Below are 20292 nucleotides of genomic sequence, written 5' to 3'. Positions count from 1 at the left end.
CGCCGGAATGTGGCGACTTGAGGGTTTTCACAGTAGCTTCATTGCAATATAAGCCTACTTGTGACAATAAGGATTATTATTATTATGAGTTGATCAGATCTTATGAATCCCTGTCGTGGTGCCTGCACCCTGAAGAAACAGGATTCCGCATAAGCTGTTGCAGGGATAATCAGATGGCCTGCATCCCAAGTCCACCTCTCTGCCTGGAGTTTTGCAGTATGGAACCGCTCTTTCATTTCTATCTATGAAACCCAAAAGAGGACCAACACATTGCACCCACCTCAATGACCGGCAGCCACTGCTCAGCAGACACACTGAGGGCCTGAAACTGCTTGTCGTTCACACAATGCACATTGTTCACAACTAGTGCAGAAGCCCCAAATATCTCACTTGTCCGACACAAACCTGGAAAAAAAACACAAATCAACTGTCAGGCTATCAAAGACAACACTGAATCAAAATAATGAACAACCAAGTATAGGGGAAATTTTAATTAACCGCTTTCAGCACATCGCTATTAAATATGCATCAAAAATAAAAGCTCTAAGCGTTTTCACTCAAGACGAGCAGAAAACCTTGAGAGTCTAAAAAAGAAACTAAAAAACAAACCTGTCAGTTGATTGCATTGCATTGAGTTCAAAGCTTCATGAAAGCTAACATGTGGTTCTCAAATTATTTTAGACAAATGACATTTGTCTGAAGCACCAACATTTAGTGCCAAAGGCAGAGTTTGATTCCTCATTTCACTGGGCTCCTGATCTCAAGCATGCTGTGTGAGAAAATAAATAAATAACCTGTATTTACAAAGCGCTTTCCACAACCTCGGGCACTCCAAGGTGCCAAAGAAGTATTTTTGAAGTGTAGTCACTCTGTAATGTAAGAAATGTAGCAGCCAATTTGTGCACAGCAAGATCCTACAAACAGCAATACGATAATGACCAGATTATTTGATTTAGTTCTCTTGTTTGAGGGATAGATAGCAACCAGGGTGCAGAGAATTATTTCCTTGCTCTTCTTCAAAATGCTATCATGGGATCTTTTATATCCACCCAGGAGAGCAGATGGGTCCTCAGTTTAACAGCTCATCTGAAATATTGTGGTACGCCTTGAGTGCTGCACTGGAGTGCCTTGAACCTACAAGCTTCTTACTCAGAGGCATAAGTGAAAGATCAAACAGAGGACACATGTTCTCCCTGGTTGGGATGTGATGCAAATAGTTATCAGGCAGTTATTTGCGCACAGTTCAAGTGTGATGGAGCAATGGGAGCAGCTCTCCTCTCCTTCTTAACCACCGTTAGCAAATGGGATAGTAGACCTAAGCAGCTGGGAGTGAGGTGCAGGAGAAATAATACACAAATATATTGCATGAGAACATTTTTAGCAGCCGGTGTGCTCTCAGAGTTGAGCATTTTGTTTTTAAAAAAAAAAATTTAATTCTACATTTTCACATTTTCCTTCAAATATTTATACCCCACCCACAAACAGTAAATGGTAACAAATACAAAATCAATCCCCTTAACAATACCAATGGTCCCATCCTCCCACCACCCCAAACAACGGCCCACCTGTCAATATATGCATTGAATAAACCAAACCCTCCCACGGTGGAAACAGAAAACAAAAGAGAAAAAGAAAAAGGAGTCCAGGACCGCCCATGGTCACCATTGACCTATAGAGTCCACTCCCCCTCCCCCCCCCCCCTACACTCAACGCCATCCAGCCTCTGAAAGAGTACCGTACATGATACCCAAGAGTTGTACAACCCCCCCCCACCCCCCAAGTCTCCAGCTCCTCCCGTCCACTGCCTCTTGTAAAACTCCTCCTCCACCTCGGTTCCTTCCCCCCAACTTTCCATCCCGGCTAGACCACTCGGACCCTGTTCTGCCAGGCTCCGATGGCCGCAGCCCCTCCCCCCACCTCACTCCTGTTCACTGGCCGGCTTAAACCGGCCAGCGTGGAGGCCCCCGCCCGGGTCCCTTTCCCCCTTGCCCGGCCCTAGGAAAGCCCAGAGATCCCCTTTTAGCACACACACCCCGCCTATCCACCTACACCCCAAAGAGCCCTCATTTCGAGTGAAAGTCCCATCCCTTCCCTTGTCCAAATATATACAACATTGGCTCCTTTAGCCCCTACACCCGCGCGCAGTGAAACAAAAAAGAAGAAAATACAGTCATGAGGTTACATCGGCACATGGCCATTTCTCAATTTGTCAGTTCTGCCACAGTCCTTCTGCCTTCGCAAACTCCTCCGCTGCTTCCGCCGTTCCAAAATAAAAGTCCCTGAGCTATAAGTCACCCTCAGCTTCGCTGGATATACAATGCCGCACTGCACCTTGCTAATGTACAGTGCCCTCTTCACCCGGTTGAAGGCAGCCCACCTCCTCGCCAGCTCCACCGTAAAGTCCTGGTATACACGTATACCAGCTCCAGCCCACTGCACCACCCGCTTCTGCTTGGCTCAGCTCAGGACCTTCTCCTTCACACTGTACCTACGGGAGCACAGAGTCACTGACCTCGGCGGCTCACTCGCCTTTAGTACAGGCCTCCACGGCCGATGAGCCCGATCCAGTTCATATCGGGAGGGATCCTCCCCCTCCCCCAATAGTTTTGCCAGCATCGCGGCAAAATACTCAGTCGGCTTCGGTCCTTCAACTCCTTCGGGCAGCCCCACAATCCTCAAATTCTGTTGCCTGGATCTGTTTTCCAGGTCTTCCATTTTTCCTCGCAGATCCTTGTTAATGTCCATCACCTTCCGTATCTCCTTCCCCATCGAGGCAAGTTGATCACCGTGCTGCAATAACGTCTCCTCCACTTCCTTCAGCGCCTCCCCTTGCTCTCGCACCTCCGCCACTGCGCTCGCCACCGCCGTCATCACCGGAGAAATTGCCTCCTCCATCAGCGCACTCAAAACCTCCCTCATCTCCTTCTTCACCGTCTCCATGCATTTCGCAAACTGCCTTTCGAATTCCGCAGCCATCACCTTAGTTGTTCCTTCAGCCGTAAGCACTGCAGTCTCCCCTGGTGCTCCAGCCTCCATTTTCTTTACTGATCCCGCGGTGACCTTTCCACTCCCCAACGGACTTTCAGCCGCTTTTTTCACGGCCGTTTTTTTGCTGGTCATCGACATTCCCCTCCTCTGTGCTGTCTCCTGACTTTTACTGCCTTCGCTGGCCCTAGGACCGGGCGTTAACCCCCGACAATGCCGTTCCCGAACGGGAGCCCTCCAAGACGCGGCTGCCTCCCGCCCGCCATCACCGGAAGCCCAGAGTTGAGCATTTTTATTGCACCATCCAATTTTCCTTCGCTCTTCCCAAGCCATCACACAGGCACCTAGTAAGTGAGTATTATGCAAGCAAGAGCTTTGACTGTGAGTGTCAGTACATCATTCCGTTCCACGGAGCATTAGAGCCAGCACTAAAATTCACGTCCATCTTTCAACAGGGATGAGAAACTGGAACCTTCACCAACTTTCACTTGCATAACCAAGGGCAAACAAGGAACATTGAAGCATTCCTACCATTGGTTTGGCTGGAATCAGATAAAGAAACACTGAAAAACAATGAAATCCTAACAGTGCAAGTGTGCACGACTCAGCTACTCAATGGAAAACCCCACTGGGGGCTTCATTTCTAGAATGTGATGGCATTTTTAATGTTCAGGATATTATAACGTTACGCTAAGCACAATGTTGGCTGAGGGCAGAGGATTAGTAAAGTTGACTTGAAATAATAAGATATATAAATTATAAGTGATTTCAATGGTTCATTTGAGAAAACCAATGCAGGTCAAGTGTCCATAATAAAACAACATGACGTAAAATTTAATTAGGGTGATGACTGTTGAAATAATTGAATTGAACCCCATATTTCAACAGGTCAGATTTTCATGACAGACATAGCTAAACCAATCGAGTGCACTCTCCTTCAGATTTTAAAATGGTCAGGACTTCCCTGGACTGCAACACCAATGACAATTCCTGTAAATGAACTGTAAAGCAATAGAACAATAGAAAAGCAAAGAGCCACCTGCAGTATTACCCAACACAAAAAAAAATCAAATAAGCTACACATTGCTTAAATAATACTGCAGTCCTGAGAAATAAACATACACAGAGTTTCATTCCTCTCCCCAGCTTACTCCTGGCGAATGTCCAAGCGGTTGAGAACAAGCTGGATGACCTCAACACTAGACTCACACCCAGGGTGAAGTGAGAAACTGCTGTGTGCTCTGCTTCACCGAGACATGGCTTACTCCGGCCACACAAGATTGTGCCATTCAACCCGAAGGTTTTTCAATCCATCGAATGGGCCGCATGAAGGCCTCAGGCAACTGGAAAGGCAGGGGTGTTTGCCTCCTGATCAACACCTCCTGGTGCTCGGATGTGGTGTCCTTCGCATGCCATTGCTCCCCAGACCTAGAATACCTAACCGTGAAGTGTTACCCCTTCTACCTCCCACATGAATTAATCTCTATACTCATCACAGCAGTCTACATCCCACCCCAGGTGGAAGTGAAGAAAGCACTTGATGAACTACATTCCACCACCAATTTGATTTGATTTATTATTGTCACATGTATTAGTATACAGTGAAAAGTATTGTTTCTTGCATGTACAAACAATGCATACTGTACATAGGGAAGTGATGCATGATCAATGACCACTAAAGCGAGGTTGTAGTCCAACTGAAGGCTTTAATAAGCTAGATGTTTCCCCCAGCAGCTCAGGTACAGAATGAAGGCTGCTGGGGCGGCACGGGCTCTTATACCCCGCCTAGCAGGGCGGAGCTACCATACATCTTAACCAATAGAAAGCATACAGTTTCCACCAATGGTGCTCCAGCATACCAGGTACCGTAATACCTCTACTACCACAGGAAGGAAGGAGAGACTGCAGAATATAATGTTACAGTTATAGCATGGTGTAGAGAAAAGATCAACTTAATACGAAATAGGTCCATTCAAAAGTCTGATGGCAGCAGGGAAGAAGCTGTTTTTGAGTCGGTTGGTACGTGACCTCAAACTTTGGTATCTTTTTCCTGACGGAAGAAGATGGAAACAGAGTATGTCCGCGGTGCGTGGGGTCCTTAATTAAGCTGGTTGCCTTTCCGAGGCAGCGGGAATTATAGACAGAGTCAATGGATGGGAGGCTGGTTTGCATGATGGACAGGGCAACATTCACGACCTTTTGTAGTTTCCTGCGGTCTTGGGCAGAGCAGGCTCCATACCAAGCTGTGATACAACCAGAAAGAATGCTTTTTATGGTGCATCTGTAGATGTTGGTGAGAGTTGTAGCTGACATGCCAAATTTCCTTAGTCTTCTGAGAAAGTAGAGTCGTTGGTGGACTTTCTTACCTATAGTGTCGGCATGGGGGGACTAGGACAGGTTGTTGGTTATCCGTACACCTAAAAACTTGAAGCTCTCGACCCTTTCTACTTGTTCCCATTGATGTAGACAAGGGCATGTACTCCACTACGTTTCCTGAAGTCGATGAGAATCTCCTTTGTTTTGTTGACATTGAGGGAGAGATTATTGTCATCGAACCAGTTCACCAGATTCTCTATCTCATTCCTGTACTCTGTCTCGTCATTGCAAATCACCCCGAAGCCCTGACAATCGTGGCTGGAGACTTCAACGAGGCCAACCTCAGGAAGGTCCCACCCAAACTCCATCAACATATCTTCTGCTCCACCAGAGGTGCAAACACTCTGGACCACTGCTACACGAGCATCAAAGGAGCCTTCCGCACCATTCCCCGACCTCACTTTAGCAAATCCGACCACAAGTCGATATTCCTAATTCCGGCTTACAAACAGCAACTCAAGCATGCTGAGCCAGTCAAGAAAACCGTGCAGAGCTGGTCCAAGGAATCTGAGGACGTCCTCCGCGACTGCTTGGAGACTGTGGACATGTCCATATTCAAGGCTGCGGATGCTAACCTGGATGAGTACGCAACCACCGTCACAGACTTCATCAGTAAGTGTGTCGAGGACTGTGTACCAAAGAAGACAATACGGGTATTCCCCAATCGGAAATCCTGGCTCAACCAAAAGGTTCACTCCCTGCTGAAGCTCCGGACGGAGGCGTTCACGTTTGACGACCCTGATCTAGATAAGAAACCTCGGTACAACGTACAGAAAGCCATCAGGGATGCAAAAAGACAATACCACATCAAACTAGATTCACAGGCCAACGACACTAACCCACGACGACTAAGGCAGAGCCTACACAAGATCATAGGCTATAAAGCAAGGCCAGGCAGCATATCTGGGGCTGGAGCATCCCTACCCGATGATCTGAACAAGTTCTATGCCCGCTTTGAGCAGTCAGCCAATGTATCAGTGCCACCCGCCCCAACAGCCCTGGACACACCCATACCCACTATTACAGCCTCAGGTAACAGCTGCCTCTTGAAAGTGAATCCGCGGAAAGCGATGGGCCCCGACGGAGTTCCTGGGCGAGCACTCAGAGCCTGCGCAGACCAGCTGGTGAGTGTATTCGCAGATATCTTCACCACCTCACTCCTCCGCTCTGAGGTCCCCACCTCCTTCAAGAAGGCCACCATAATACCAGTACCAAAGAAGAACAAGGTAGCCTGTCTCAACGACTACTGGCCGGTGGCCCGAACATCTGTTATCATGAAATGCTTCAAGCGGCTAGTGAAATGAAATGGAAATTGCTTATTGTCACAAGTAAAGTTACTGTGAAAAGCCCCTAGTCGCCACATTCCGGCACCTGTTCGGGGAGGCTGTTACGGGAATGTCATGAAACGTATCACTGCCAGCCTCCCAGACGGCAGTTTGCCTATCACCGCAACCGGTCCACAGCAGATGCTATCTCACTGGCTCTACAATCAACACTTGAACACCTCAACAACAAGGACACCTATGTAAGACTGCTATTCATAGACTACTGCTCCACCTTCAACACCATTATCCCAACAAGACTAATAACCAAACTCCGCAATCTTGGACTCGACTCCTCCCTGTGCAGCTGGAGCCCCGACTTCCTCACCAACAGACCGCAATCTGTCAGGATAGGCAACAGCACCTCCTCCACAATAGTCCTCAACACCGGAGCCCCGCAAGGATGTGTGCTCAGTCCTCTACTGTACTCCCGATACACCCATGACTGTGTGGCAAGATTAACTCCAACTCAATCTATAAGTTTGCGGATGATTCAACTGTGGTGGGTCGTATCTCAAACATAGAACATAGAACATAGAAAATACAGCACAGAACAGGCCCTTCGGCCCACGATGTTGTGCCGAACCTTTGTCCTAGATTAATCAGAGATTATCATTGAATTTACAGTGCAGAAGGAGGCCATTCGGCCCTTTGAGTCTGCACCGGCTCTTGGAAAGAGCACCCCACCCAAACTCAACACCTCCACCCAACACCAAGGGCAATTTGGACATTAAGAGCAATTTATCATTGGCCAATTCACCTAACCCGCACATCTTTGGACTGTGGGAGGAAACCGGAGCACCCGGAGGAAACCCACGCAGACACGGGGAGGACGTGCAGACTCCGCACAGACAGTGACCCAAGCCGGAATCGAACCTGGGACCCTGGAGCTGTGAAGCAATTGTGCTATCCACAATGCTACCGTGCTGCCCTTGAGAACAAATAAATCTACACTATATCATTTTACCGTAATCCATGTACCTATCCAACAGCTGCTTGAAGGTCCCTAATGTTCCCGACTCAACTACTTCCACAGGCAGTGCATTCCATGCCCCCACTACTCTCTGGGTAAAGAACCTACCTCTGATATCCCTCCTATATCTTCCACCTTTCACCTTAAATTTATGTCCCCTTGTAATGGTTTGTTCCACCCGGGGAAAAAGTCTCTGACTGTCTATCTATTCCCCTGATCATCTTATAAACCTCTATCAAGTCGCCCCTCATCCTTCTCCGTTCTAATGAGAAAAGGCCTAGCACACTCAACCTTTCCTCGTAAGACCTACTCTCCATTCCAGGCAACATCCTGGTAAATCTTCTTTGCACCTTTTCCAAAGCTTCCACATCCTTCCTAAAATGAGGCGACCAGAACTGTACACAGTACTCCAAATGTGGCCTTACCAAAGTTTTGTACAGCTGCATCATCACCTCACGGCTCTTAAATTCAATCCCTCTGTTAATGAACGCGAGCACACCATAGGCCTTCTTCACAGCTCTATCCACTTGAGTGGCAACTTTCAAAGATGTATGAACATAGACCCCAAGATCTCTCTGCTCCTCCACATTGCCAAGAACTCTACCGTTAACCCTGTATTCCGCATTCATATTTGTCCTTCCAAAATGGACAACCTCACACTTTTCAGGGTTAAACTCCATCTGCCACTTCTCAGCCCAGCTCTGCATCCTATCTATGTCTCTTTGCAGCCGACAACAGCCCTCCTTACTATCCACAACTCCACCAATCTTCAACAACGACAATCAGACTACAGGAGGGAGATAAATCACTTGGTTGCATGGTGTACCGAAAACAACGTCTCTCCAAATGTTGGAAAGACCAAGAAATGATTATCGACTTCAGGAAGCGTAGCACAACACACACTCCCGTCTGCATCAATGGCTCCAATGTGGAGATGATCAATAGCTTTAAGTTCCTGGGGGTCACCATCACCAACAGTCTGTCCTGGTCCACTCACGTTGATGCAACAGTCAAGAAAGGCCCAACACCGTCTCTACTTCCTGCGGAAGCTAAAGAAATTTGGCCTGTCTCACAAACTTCTACAGATGTGCGATAGAGAGCATCCTATCTGGCTGCATCACAGCTTGGTATGGCAACTGTTCAGTCCAAGATCGCAAGAAACTGCAGACTGTGGTGAACTCAGCCCAATGCATCACACAAGCTTGCCGCCCCCACATTGATTCTGTATACACCTCTCGCTGCCTCAGGATGGCAGACAGCATTATCAGAGACCCCTCCCACCCAGGCTTTGCCTTCTTCCAGACCCTTCCATCAGGCAAAAGGTACAGAGGTCCGAAGACCCGCACATCCAGACACAGGAACAGCTTCTTCTCCACAGCTACAAGACTCCTCAACGACTCCCCCCTCGGACTGATCTGCTCCCTGTAAGAACACTATTCATGATTCCCTCTGCTGCTCTTGCTCATGTATTTGCTTTGTTTGGCCCCTTGTTCCGCACTGTAACCAACCACTGTTTTGTCGATGTACCATTTCTGTCAGTATTCCCTGTTGATTATTATTGTCTACTATGTACATACTGTGTACGTTCCTCGGCCGCAGAAAAGTACTTTTCACTGTACTTCGGTACATGTGACAATAAATCAAATTAAGTCAAATCAAATCAAATAAAGTCCAAAGAAGTGCAGGTTAGGTGAATTGGTCATGCTAAATTGCCCCTTAAGTGTCCAAAATGTTAGGTGCGGTTACAGGGATAGGGTGGAGGCCTGGACTTAAGTAGGGTGCTCTTTCCAAGGGCCGGTGCAGACTCGATGGCTGAATGGCCTCCTTCTGGACTGCAGGGATTCTATTCTATATATATCCCCATACTCTGATAAAGCGACCACCCCAAAAACATCCAGAACTGCAAAGCTAATTTAATAATGAAAATTTTAGAATGCCAGTCAGAATTGCCTGAATTTGACTAAATACAGAGTACTTAATATGATATAAAGTAAATTAAAAGCTCACTGAACTGTGGTAAAACTATTGAGGCCTGCAAATTCAATTCAGGGCCCTTTACAAGTGTTTCAATGATCAACTGGCTGCTGCAGCAGTGAGACATCATGTTTTCTTTTACCCGGAAATAGCACACATGATTTTAACCGTCTTGTGTTATATATAATCTGAAATAATGCTCGCTCAATTTAAAAATGTAACGATTTTATATACATAACTGGACTTTTGATGCTTGTTTCATAACGGGGAGTAGTTAACTCATTAATGTAGCTTGTGGCATGAGGAATAAGATTAAAAGTGAAATTTAATACACATAGATATTTTCTTAGTAGCTGCCTGTCTTTTTCCAGCGTTGCAGGCTGATGGGCATTTATTGCCCATCCCTAATTGCCCTCGAAGGTGCAGTTAAGAGTCAGCCATATTGCTGTGGGTCTGGGGTCACATGTAGACCAGACCAGATAAGGACAGCAGATTTCCCTTCCTAAAGGACATCAGTGGACCAGATGGGTTTTTACACCAATTGACAATGGCTTCATGGTCATCATTAGGCTTTTAATTGCTGATTTTTATTGAGTTCAAATTTCACCTGGGCATGACTCTGGGTCTCTGGTTTACTAGACCAGTGACAATAGCACTATGCCACCACCTCCCCCATGCAAATGTTTTTTAAAAATGACATGACCAAAAGAATGACAAATCTCAAAAAGAAACAAAAACATAATTTTTTTGTAATTCAAACTGTAGAAACAGCTCACATGTGAATAAGCTGCACGGTCTCTACCCCTCCTTATTCAGCATCTCCTGTAGATTTCTAGATCTTGCAGTTTCCTGCCGTTTCCCGTACATTTTCTGGACTCAAAACCCAGAATCAGGTTTGAGGTTACATAGAACATAGTGCAGGAGGAGGCCATTTGGCCCATCGAGCCTGCACCGACCCAAGTAAACCCTCACTTCCACCCTATCCCGGTGAACCCAATAACCCCTCCTAACCGTTTTTGGTCACTAAGGGCAATTTATCATGGCCAATCCACCTAACCTGCACGTCTTTGGACTGTGGGAGGAAACCGGAGCACCCGGAGGAAACCCACGCAGCCACGGGTTGAAGGTGCAGACTCTGCACGGACAGTGACCCAACAGGGAATCGAACCTGGGACCCTGGCGCTGTGAAGCCACAATGCTATCCACTTGTGCTACGGTGCTGCCCGTGGTCAGGAACAGCTGTTTGTACTGGCTGGGCATTTCACTTGGAAGAAATGGCAGAGGTGGGGGAGTCGGGAGACAATGTCAGATATGGGAGCCCCAGCCCTTCCTGATCTTGCCTCGTGCCTGACTTTCACCGCTACCCTGAAGGATTGTCGCGCAAAGCAAAAGACTGGAATGAAAAGTAAATAAAAATAGATACAGATAAATGTACCTTCTATTTCTGAGCGAAAGGACGTCTAAGGGGAGTACTCGGCACACAAAGAACACCCTCTAACTATTCCTACCCTTTGGGAGTAAAAGTTACATTAATCTATATCTATCTTGGCTTTCTTTTCTTTCCACTTTTACTTTCTTAATTGAGAATTAGGGCACAAACTGAGAATCAGTACTAAATGGGTGGCCAGAAGAAATGGGGCAGGATTCTGCAATAATGGGGCTATGTCCCCACGCCCACGGAAAAACACACGCAAATCACTCTGGACTTACTTGGAGAAAGTCCAGGGTGATTCACAGATTTGCAGGGGGCTAGCAGGGCCCCGGAGTAGTCCTCGCAGCACCGGCTGCCGATATGGGGCCCTGCACTTCCGGTTGGGGGTCCGCACATGCGCACGGCGGCAGCCTGCATCGACCGCCCCATGTGACATGGCCGACCCACACCACGGACTGGCACCGGGAAGATGCCCCCCCCCCCCCCCAAGATGGCGCGCACTGGGGATTGGTGGCCCTGATGCCAACATCACTACAAGTGACTATTGAAAAGTAGCATCTGAGAGAGAATTAGGCATCAAAATATTAAAGGCTGCAGGGGAAAATGGGAATGTAGCAGATAATACAGCTAGCAATAGTACAGGCACAATGGGCCACAACTTCAAGGTAACACAACTAATTTGAGAAAGTAATATTCGATTATCCAGTCTCTTTAAACATTTTGGTTTGTTTGAGAAGCCAGAGTGAAACTAAGCATGACAAAACCACTCCGAGTGGCAGGAGTCCCATACATGGTTCAATTAGAATAAAGATAACACAACCCAAATTTACCAGGTTTGCGATTATTTAGCAACAGCCGGATTGTCTGATTTATAATTTTAACTGGTCAGCTCCAACTCTGAGCATAAGCAAGGTAATGGTCTGTTACATTATACTGATCAGCTCCCGTGGCCACGATAAATCAAACCAGGTCATTTAGTGCAACATAATATTTGACGCACTGAGAATAATAGCATCTTAATCTTCAAAAGAGTCTGATTTATTTTACATGGATGCTGTTTGGCTATCAATTAAAATTGTTTTTAATTTGATTAAGATAAAATAGATGACCGAATAACTGTGGATCGCAACTATTAGCATGGAGAATTCTATTGGAAGATGGAGGTATGGCCCACATCTACATCTATTGAATTGAGTTCTTCTCTATGTAACAGAACTGAAAAAGGGGAAAAGATGCTTCTTAAAACCCATCTCTGGCAAAGCTTTCGGTTACCTCCTTAATAACTTCATAAATGGTTCAGTGTCAAATTGTGCTTGATAACACTGCTGTGAAACGCTTTAAGTCATTTCATTATGTTCAGTGCGCTATATAAATGCAAGTTTCTGTTGTGCTTCATTCTTGCCTCCAATGGAAGAAGCATTAACAATGAAATAGCACTGCCTTCTTCAAAGCATAATAATAGAATAGAACGCCAAGACATGGATCCCCCTACATATTTGGTATGGGCCTCCTTGTTGCTCAAATGTGGTGTAATCTCGTCGTGCAAAAGAAAGAGCCTTCATCTGAATGGGGCCAAACAATGGCTGCTAAACAGGTAGTCTTGCCTTTTATGTCCTGGCATTGTTACGGAGACCTTTTACTAGCATGAACATCAAGAAGTTAACAAAACACTTCCGGTTGCGGCGATGCGGAGCTAAGCCGCACATTTCGGCGACTCCCGCTAGAACGGACTTTTGGGCTCTCCAGAGGAGCCCCAACGGAAATTTTCTGACCACTTCCCGTGTGGGAAGGTGAGAGCAAGGTCCCCCTTTCATAGTGTATGGAGGGGACCAGACGTGGAGCGGGAAAAAAAGCAGCTTTGGAACAGCAAAAGAAACAGGGGGGGGGGAAACAAGATGGCGGAGGGCGGAGATCGAGCAGCATGGGGGCCAGAGCAGCAGGAGTTTCTGAGGCACTGCGTGGAGGAGCTTAAAAAAGAGGTGCTGGCGCCACTGCTGACGGCGATCGAGGGGCTGAAGGAGACACAGAAGGCCTAAGAGGTAGAGATCCGAGAGGTGTGGAAAAAAACCACCGAGAACGAGGACGAAATCTTGGGCCTGGCGGTGAAGATGTAGGCGCACGAGGCGCTGCACAAGAGGTGGGCCGAAAGATTAGAGGACCTGGAGAACAGGTCGAGGAGGAAGAATCTTCGGATTCTGGGTCTCCCTGAAGGGGTGGAGGGGGCCGATGCCGGGGCGTATGCGAGCACGATGCTCAATTCGCTGATGGGTGCGGAGGCCTCTCCGAGTCCCCTGGAGCTAGATGGGGCTCACCGGGTCCTGGCGCCGAGACCCAAGGCCAATGAGCCGCCAAGGGCAATAGTGGTGAGGTTTCATTGTTTCATGGACAGAGAGTGTGCCCTGAGATGGGCCAAGAAGGAGCGGAGCAGTAGATGGGAGAATGCGGTGATCCGAATCTACAAGGACTGGAGCGCGGAGGTGGCAAAGAAGAGAGCTGGTTTTAATCGGGCCAAGGCTGTGCTGCATAGGAAGAGAGTGGGATTCGGAATGCTGCAGCCGGCGCGACTGTGGGTCACATTTCAGGATCGACACCACTACTTTGAAATGCCTGAAGAGGCTTGGACCTTTATCCAAACAGAAAAATTGGACTCAAACTGAGGGTCTGTGGTTGTGGGGGGGGGGGGGGGGATGTCGATTGTATACAGGGTTTTAACTATGCGTAAGGAATGTTCCACGGGTGGGGCGATGGATGGGGATGGGGGAAGAGATTTGATGGGGAGACTGTGGGGAATGTGGGCGCTGGTGCTGGAGGGAGGGGAGGCCCGGGGATGGGGGAATTGGGATAAGGCCGCAACAGGAGCTGCGCCACAGGGGGGCGGGGCTGGCTCAGGAAAGCACGGGCTTTTTTCCGCGTTAGGGAAGGGCGGAGGGGAGGGGATGGAGGAGCGCAAGGAAGAGGGGGGATTGCCACACGGGGGGGGGGGGGGGAAGCCGGGGTCAGCTGACTTACGGAAGTGTTATGGGGGGAGCAAAAGAGCTAGATTTGGATCTAGCTGGGGGAGTGGGGGAAAATAGGGTTGCTGCTGCATTGGCCGAGGGGGAACTGAAAACGGAAGAGGTGGTCAGGGCGGGGGTTCCCCATCTGGGGGACTGGAGGGTGTGGGAGACGTGGGCACGGGACTGACCTAAAACAGGAGATGGCTAGTCGGCAGGGGGGGGGGGGGGGGGAGCCCCCCAATCCGGCTGATAACGTGGAATGTGAGGGGCCTGAATGGGCCGGTTAAGAGGGCCCGAGTGTTTGCGCACTTAAAGGGACTGAAGGCAGACGTGGTCATGCTTCAGGAGACACATTTGAAGGCGGCAGACCAGGTCAGGTTAAGAAAGGGATGGGTAGTACAGGTATTCCATTCGGGGCTGGATGCGAAGAATAGAGGGGTGGCAATACTGGTGGGGAGGCGGGTGTCGTTTGAGGCCAAGAACATAGTAGTGGACAATGGAGGTCGATACGTGATGGTGAGCGGTAGGTTGCAGGGGACGTGGGTGGTATTGGTAAATGTATACGCCCCGAACTGGGATGATGCTGGATTTATGAAGCGTATGTTGGGGCGCATTCCGGACCTGTAGGTAGGAAGCTTGATAATGGGGGGGGGGGGGGGATTTTAACACAGTGTTGGACCCAGCATTAGATTGTTCCAGATCTAGGACCGGAAAGAGGCCGGCTGCAGCCAAGGTGCTTAGGGGGTTTATGGACCAGAGGAGGGGAGTGGATCCGTGGAGATTTGCCAGGCCTCTGGCCAGGGAATTTTCTTTTTTCTCCTATGTACACAAAGCCGACTCCCGGATAGATTTTTTTGTTCTGAGTAGGGCGCTGATCCCGAAAGTGGAGGGAACGGAGTATTCGGCCATAGCCATCTCAGACCACGCCCTGCACTGGGTGGAACTGGAGTTGGGAGTGGAGAGGGACCAACGCCCGTTGTGGCGTTTGGATGTGGGATTACTGGCAGATGAGGTGGTGTGCGGGAGGGTGCGGGGGTGCATTGAAAGGTATTTGGAGGCCAACGACAACGGGGAGGTGCAGGTGGGGGTAGTATGGGAGGCGCTGAAGGCAGTGGTCAGGGGAGAGTTAATCTCCATCAGGGCTCACAGGGAGAAGAGAGAGGGCAGGAAAAGGGTGAGGTTAGTGGGGGAGATTTTAAGGGTGGACAGGAGATATGCAGAGGCCCCTGAAGAGGGACTACTCAGGGAGAGGCGAAGTCTCCAGACGGAATTCGACCTGTTGACCACAGGGAAGGCAGAGGCACAATGGAGGAAAGCACAGGGGGCGACGTACGAGTATGGGGAGCAGGCGAGCCGGATGCTGGCACATCAGCTCCGTAAGAGGATGGCAGCGAGGGAGATCGGTGGAGTCAAGGATGGAAGGGGAACTATGGTGCGGAGTGCGGTGAAAGTAAATGAGGCATTTAAGGCCTTCTATGAGCTGTACAGATCCCAGCCCCCAGAAGAGGGGGAAGAGGGGATGCGACGATTTTTGGACCAACTGAGGTTCCCGAGGGTGGAGGAGCAGGAGGTGGCTGGTTTGGGGGCGCCAATTGGGTTGGAGGAGCTGATTAAAGGACTGGGGAGCATGCAGGCGGGGAAGGCCCCGGGACCAGATGGGTTCCCGGTTGAGTTCTATAGGAAGTACGTAGACCTGTTAGCCCCGTTGCTGGTGAGGACTTTCAATGAGGCAAGGGAGGGGGAGAACCCTGCCCCCGACAATGTCTGAGGCGATGATCTCTTTGATCCTGAAGCGGGATAAGGACCCACTGCAATGTGGGTCGTATAGGCCGATTTCGCTCCTTAACGTGGATGCTAAGTTGCTGGCTACGAGGATCGTGGACTGTGTCCCGGGGGTGATTCACGAGGACCAGACGGGATTTGTAAAGGGCAGGCAGCTAAACACCAATGTGCAGAGGCTCCTAAACGTGATAATGATGGTATCGGTGGAGGGAGAGGCGGAGATAGCGGCAGCTATGGACGCGGCGAAGGCCTTTGACCGAGTAGAGTGGGAGTATCTCTGGGAAGTGCTGCGGAGGTTTGGGTTTGGGGAGGGGTTTAGCAGTTGGGTTAAGCTCCCATATAGAGCCCCGGTGGCAAGTGTGGTTACGAATTGGCGGAGGTCGGAGTATTTTTGGCTGTATCGAGAGACAGTGCCCCCTGTCCCCCCCTGCTGTTTGCATTAGCAATTGAACCTTTGGCCATGGCATTAAGGGAGTCCAGGAAATGGAGGGGGGTGGTCCGAGGGGGAGAGGAGCATCGAGTGTCGCTGTATGCAGACGACCTGTTGCTGTATGTGGCGGATCCAGTAGAGGGGATGGTGGAGGTCATGCAGACCCTAAGGGAGTTTGGGGACTTCTCGGGCTATAAGCTCAATGTAGGGAAAAGTGAGCTCTTCGTGATGCATCCAGGGGACCAGGGAAGAGGGATAGACGACCGACCGTTGAGGAGGGCGGAAAGGAGCTTTCGGTACTTGGGGATCCAAGTAGCTAGGAGTTGGGGGGCCCTGAATAAACTTAATTTGACGCGGCTGGTGGAGCAGAGGGAGGAAGACTTCAAATGATGGGACATGTTGCCATTCCCGCTAGCGGGCAGAGTACAGTCGATTAAAATAATGGTCCTCCCGGGGTTTCTTTTTGTGTTCCAGTGCCTTCCAATTATGATCACCAAGCCTTTTTTAAGAGGGTAGGCAGGAGCATCATGGGTTCTGTGTGGGCAAATAAGACCCCGAGGGTAAGGAGGGGGTTTCTGGAGCGTAGTAGAGACAGAGGAGGGCTGGCGTTGCCGAATCTGGGCGGCTACTATTGGGCAGCCAACGTGGCGATGATCCGTAAGTGGGTGATGGAGGGAGAGGGGGCGGCATGGAAGAGGTTGGAGATGGCATCCTGCAAAGGAACGAGTCTGGGGGCGCTGGTGACGGCACCGCTGCCGCTCTCGCCGACAAGGTACACCACGAGTCCGGTGGTGGCGGCAACACTAAAGATCTGGGGGCAGTGGAGATGACAGAAGGGTGCAATGAGAGCCTCGGTGTGGTCCCCGATCAGAGATAACCATCGGTTTGTCCCAGGAAGGATGGACGGGGGGCTTTCAGAGCTGGCATCGGGCAGGGATTAGAAGAATGGGGGACCTGTTCATCGATGGGACGTTTGCGAGCTTAGGGGCGCTGGAGGAGAAGTTTGGGCTACCCCCGGGAAACGCTTTCAGGTACATGCAAGTGAGGGCGTTTGTGAGGCGGCAGGTGAGGGAATTCCCGTTGCTCCCGGCACAGGGGATTCAGGACAGTGTGATTTCGGGTGTATGGGTCGGAGAGGGCAAGGTTTCGGCGATATATCAGGAGATGAAGGAAGAGGAGGCGGCTCTGGTAGAGGAGCTGAAGAATGGGAGGAGGAGTTGGGGGAGGAGATTGAAGAGGGTCTGTGGGCTGATGCCCTGAGTAGGGTTAATTCCTCTTCCTCGTGTGCGAGGCTCAGCCTGATACAGTTAAAGGTTATTCACAGAGCGCATATGACAGGGGCGAGGCTGAGTAGGTTCTTTGGGGTGGAGGACAGATGTGGGAGGTGCTCAGGAAGCCCGGCTAATCTCGCCCATATGTTCTGGTCGTGCCCGGCACTGGATAGGTTCTGGAGGGGTGTAGCGAGGACTATGTCTGAGGTGGTGAAAGTCCAGGTCAAGCCGAGTTGGGGGCTAGCACTATTTGGAGTGGCGGACGAGCCGGGAGTGCAGGAGGCGAAAGAGGCCGGTATCCTGGCCTTTGCGTCCCTGGTAGCCCGGCGGAGGATCTTGCTAATGTGGAAAGATGCGAAGCCCCCCAGTGTAGAAGCCTGGATAAACGACATGGCAGGGTTCATCAAACTGGAGAGGATAAAGTTTGCCTTGAGAGGGTCTGCGCAGGGGTTGTTCAGGCGGTGGCAACCGTTCCGAGACTATCTCGCGAAGCGTTAGATGGAGGTCGGTCAGCAGCAGCAGCAACCCGGGGGGGGGGGGGGGGAGACGTCTCTTTCGGGGGGGGGGGGGGGGGGGTAAAAGGGTGGGCAGGGAAGGTTTTTTTTTTCCTAGGGGCACTTGGGAGGGGAAGTGCATAAACATATGGGAAAGTCGATGTGTGCGGGGGGAACCCATTGTACAAAGTTCTGTATTGTGTTGAATTGATATGTTTATGTCTTGCTATGCGACTTTTCTTTTCTCTTTGTTACGGGGGGAGGTTTGAATGGTTGAAAATTTTTGTTGAAAAATTCTAATAAACATTTTTTTTTAAAAAAAAGAAGTTAACAAAACAAAAAGTCCAAGCAGCCCATATATGTAGGTGGACAGGGTAGGTTTTCTCTTTGGCAGGCAATTCAACCCTCTTCCTCGTGCGTTTCACCTTCCCCATTACAATGAATGCGCTCAAGTAGCAAAAGAGATGCAAGATGATCGCCAGCTTTGCGCCAATTGAACTCAAATTCACAGGTGGGAAATGCACCGAAATACTGCAAATATAAATACCCTTTTAAAACTCAAAACACTGCTTACCTCCCAGGTTAGTAGGCTTATCAATAAGTGATGCCACTATAATCAGGCTGTTGTTGGATGATTTTCCAAATATTGTTGTTCTTTCCTGACAGATCAGCTCCAGATCTTGGTCGAGGATGTTACTCTTCCATGGCATTATCTTCTTTTGTACGTCAGTCCACTCAGTATCTTGATCTACTTCGGCAAGGCCATAACCTGTCAAACATTGGCAACCAACAAGGAACTTAGGAAAGACCACTAATTTATTAAATATCGATACTGGACATAAAAGGTTAGTTTTGTGATCACTATTAATATTTCTTTACCAAAACAAAAGATATAGGGTTGACTTGCTCCTTTGTTGGAAGCCCCAGGTTGGCAGTTAAAAGAGAAATAAACTAAGTTCACATTTGAGGCATCGGTCTCTCTCGGCAGACAATGGATTGTGCCCAGGGAATATGTCACTTCTAGATTGAAAGGACACAGGGGTCTATCTAAACTCATAAACAATAGAAATACAGCCAACACTTCATTATTGAGATTAATGCTGAATAGTTACATTTTCTTCTACATTTTCCCAATACTTGCACTTTGTTTCAAGATTTCAACCTCATGAGTAGCAAGTAGCCTTTATGTACAAATCTAACCTCCTAAGATGTATTATTGTATTTTAGTGAATCATAACACTTTCTAAAAGGTCAGAATCAGCTGGATTTTCATTCTACATGTCCCAATTATTCACGTGGGATTTATATGCCATCATTTTTGGGAGTTTGGTTTTTAAATTTCACTGTAAATCTTTCCCCCTCCATTAAAAGAGTAAATTGGGACCTAAAGTCACCAAATATGACAACTAAAAACATTCAGGCTGTTTTATCTGAATAAAGGAGATTTGAATATGAAGGAATGGGAGAAGATGGATAGGAACAGACTGTTATAATTATTGATACTTATTGAAAGGTCCATTTGTTTGAATGCAAGAGATTTATGGAAAAGAAACATAATTTTGTTTTTTAAATCTCGACTCCAAGGGTTGCGAAGGTTGTGGAATACAGTGTTGAAGTTGTGGTTAGATGGATGATTGACAAAAAGAGGAATGGCAAGGGCACATGAGATCGGCACTATTGCTTGTGGAGGCTAAAGATCAACAGAGACTCTTTGGGTTGAATAACCCATTACCATGATGTAATTCTATGTCGACGTGGACAGTATACACCTGAGGGCATCGAGAGATGTTTGTGTGTAGATAGCAGAAGTGCCAAAATTCTTTTGCAACGGGACATAAAATGACTCACCAACATTTGGCCCGTCTCAAAATCTAATCGGCCACAAATCGCTATCCAGTGCTCCATTAGGTTTTTCGACACTATTTGCCTCCCTGAGCAAACATTTAGCATATTCACCTCCCATTGTGTGTAGAAGTCAAATCTAAATTGGCAGCACATTTTCCCTCTTCTCATTGATCTCACCTCCCAATTCAAGAATCTGAAGAAATCCTACACGTATCAATGAAGGAATTGTACCAAAGGACTGAAGGGGGCTAAATATTACTTGAAATCTTACTGAAAGCCTCACATCAGAAGAAAGTGGTGATGTTCGCTGATGATTGCACCATGTTCAGCTCCATTTGTGACTGAATACTGAAGCAGTCCATGTACACATTTAGCAAGTATCCAGGCTTGGGCTGAGAAGTGGCAAGTAATA

The 20292-nt window shown here is 48.6% G+C and overlaps 1 protein-coding gene across 2 annotated transcripts in view; it reads right to left on the bottom strand.

The window, feature by feature from the left end:
- The window catches only part of LOC140427526 (probable methyltransferase TARBP1), a 309002-nt gene that overhangs the window by 57810 nt on the left and 230900 nt on the right, over positions 1-20292 (bottom strand). For both annotated transcript variants that reach the window (XR_011948558.1, XM_072513011.1), the window contains exons 27-28: positions 18610-18804; positions 281-405 (exon numbers count right to left, since the gene is read on the bottom strand). Coding sequence is in view for 1 of the 2 variants with exons in the window: in XM_072513011.1 (XP_072369112.1) it covers positions 281-405; positions 18610-18804 (320 nt within the window). In the remaining variant the exon portion in view is untranslated. The remainder of the gene's footprint in view (positions 1-280; positions 406-18609; positions 18805-20292) is intronic.

The sequence above is a fragment of the Scyliorhinus torazame genome, chromosome 1, assembly GCF_047496885.1.
Source record: "Scyliorhinus torazame isolate Kashiwa2021f chromosome 1, sScyTor2.1, whole genome shotgun sequence".
Taxonomy (NCBI): Eukaryota; Metazoa; Chordata; class Chondrichthyes; order Carcharhiniformes; family Scyliorhinidae; genus Scyliorhinus; species Scyliorhinus torazame.
Note: the sequence above shows the minus strand (reverse complement) of the source record. Positions and strands in the feature narration are given on the sequence as shown.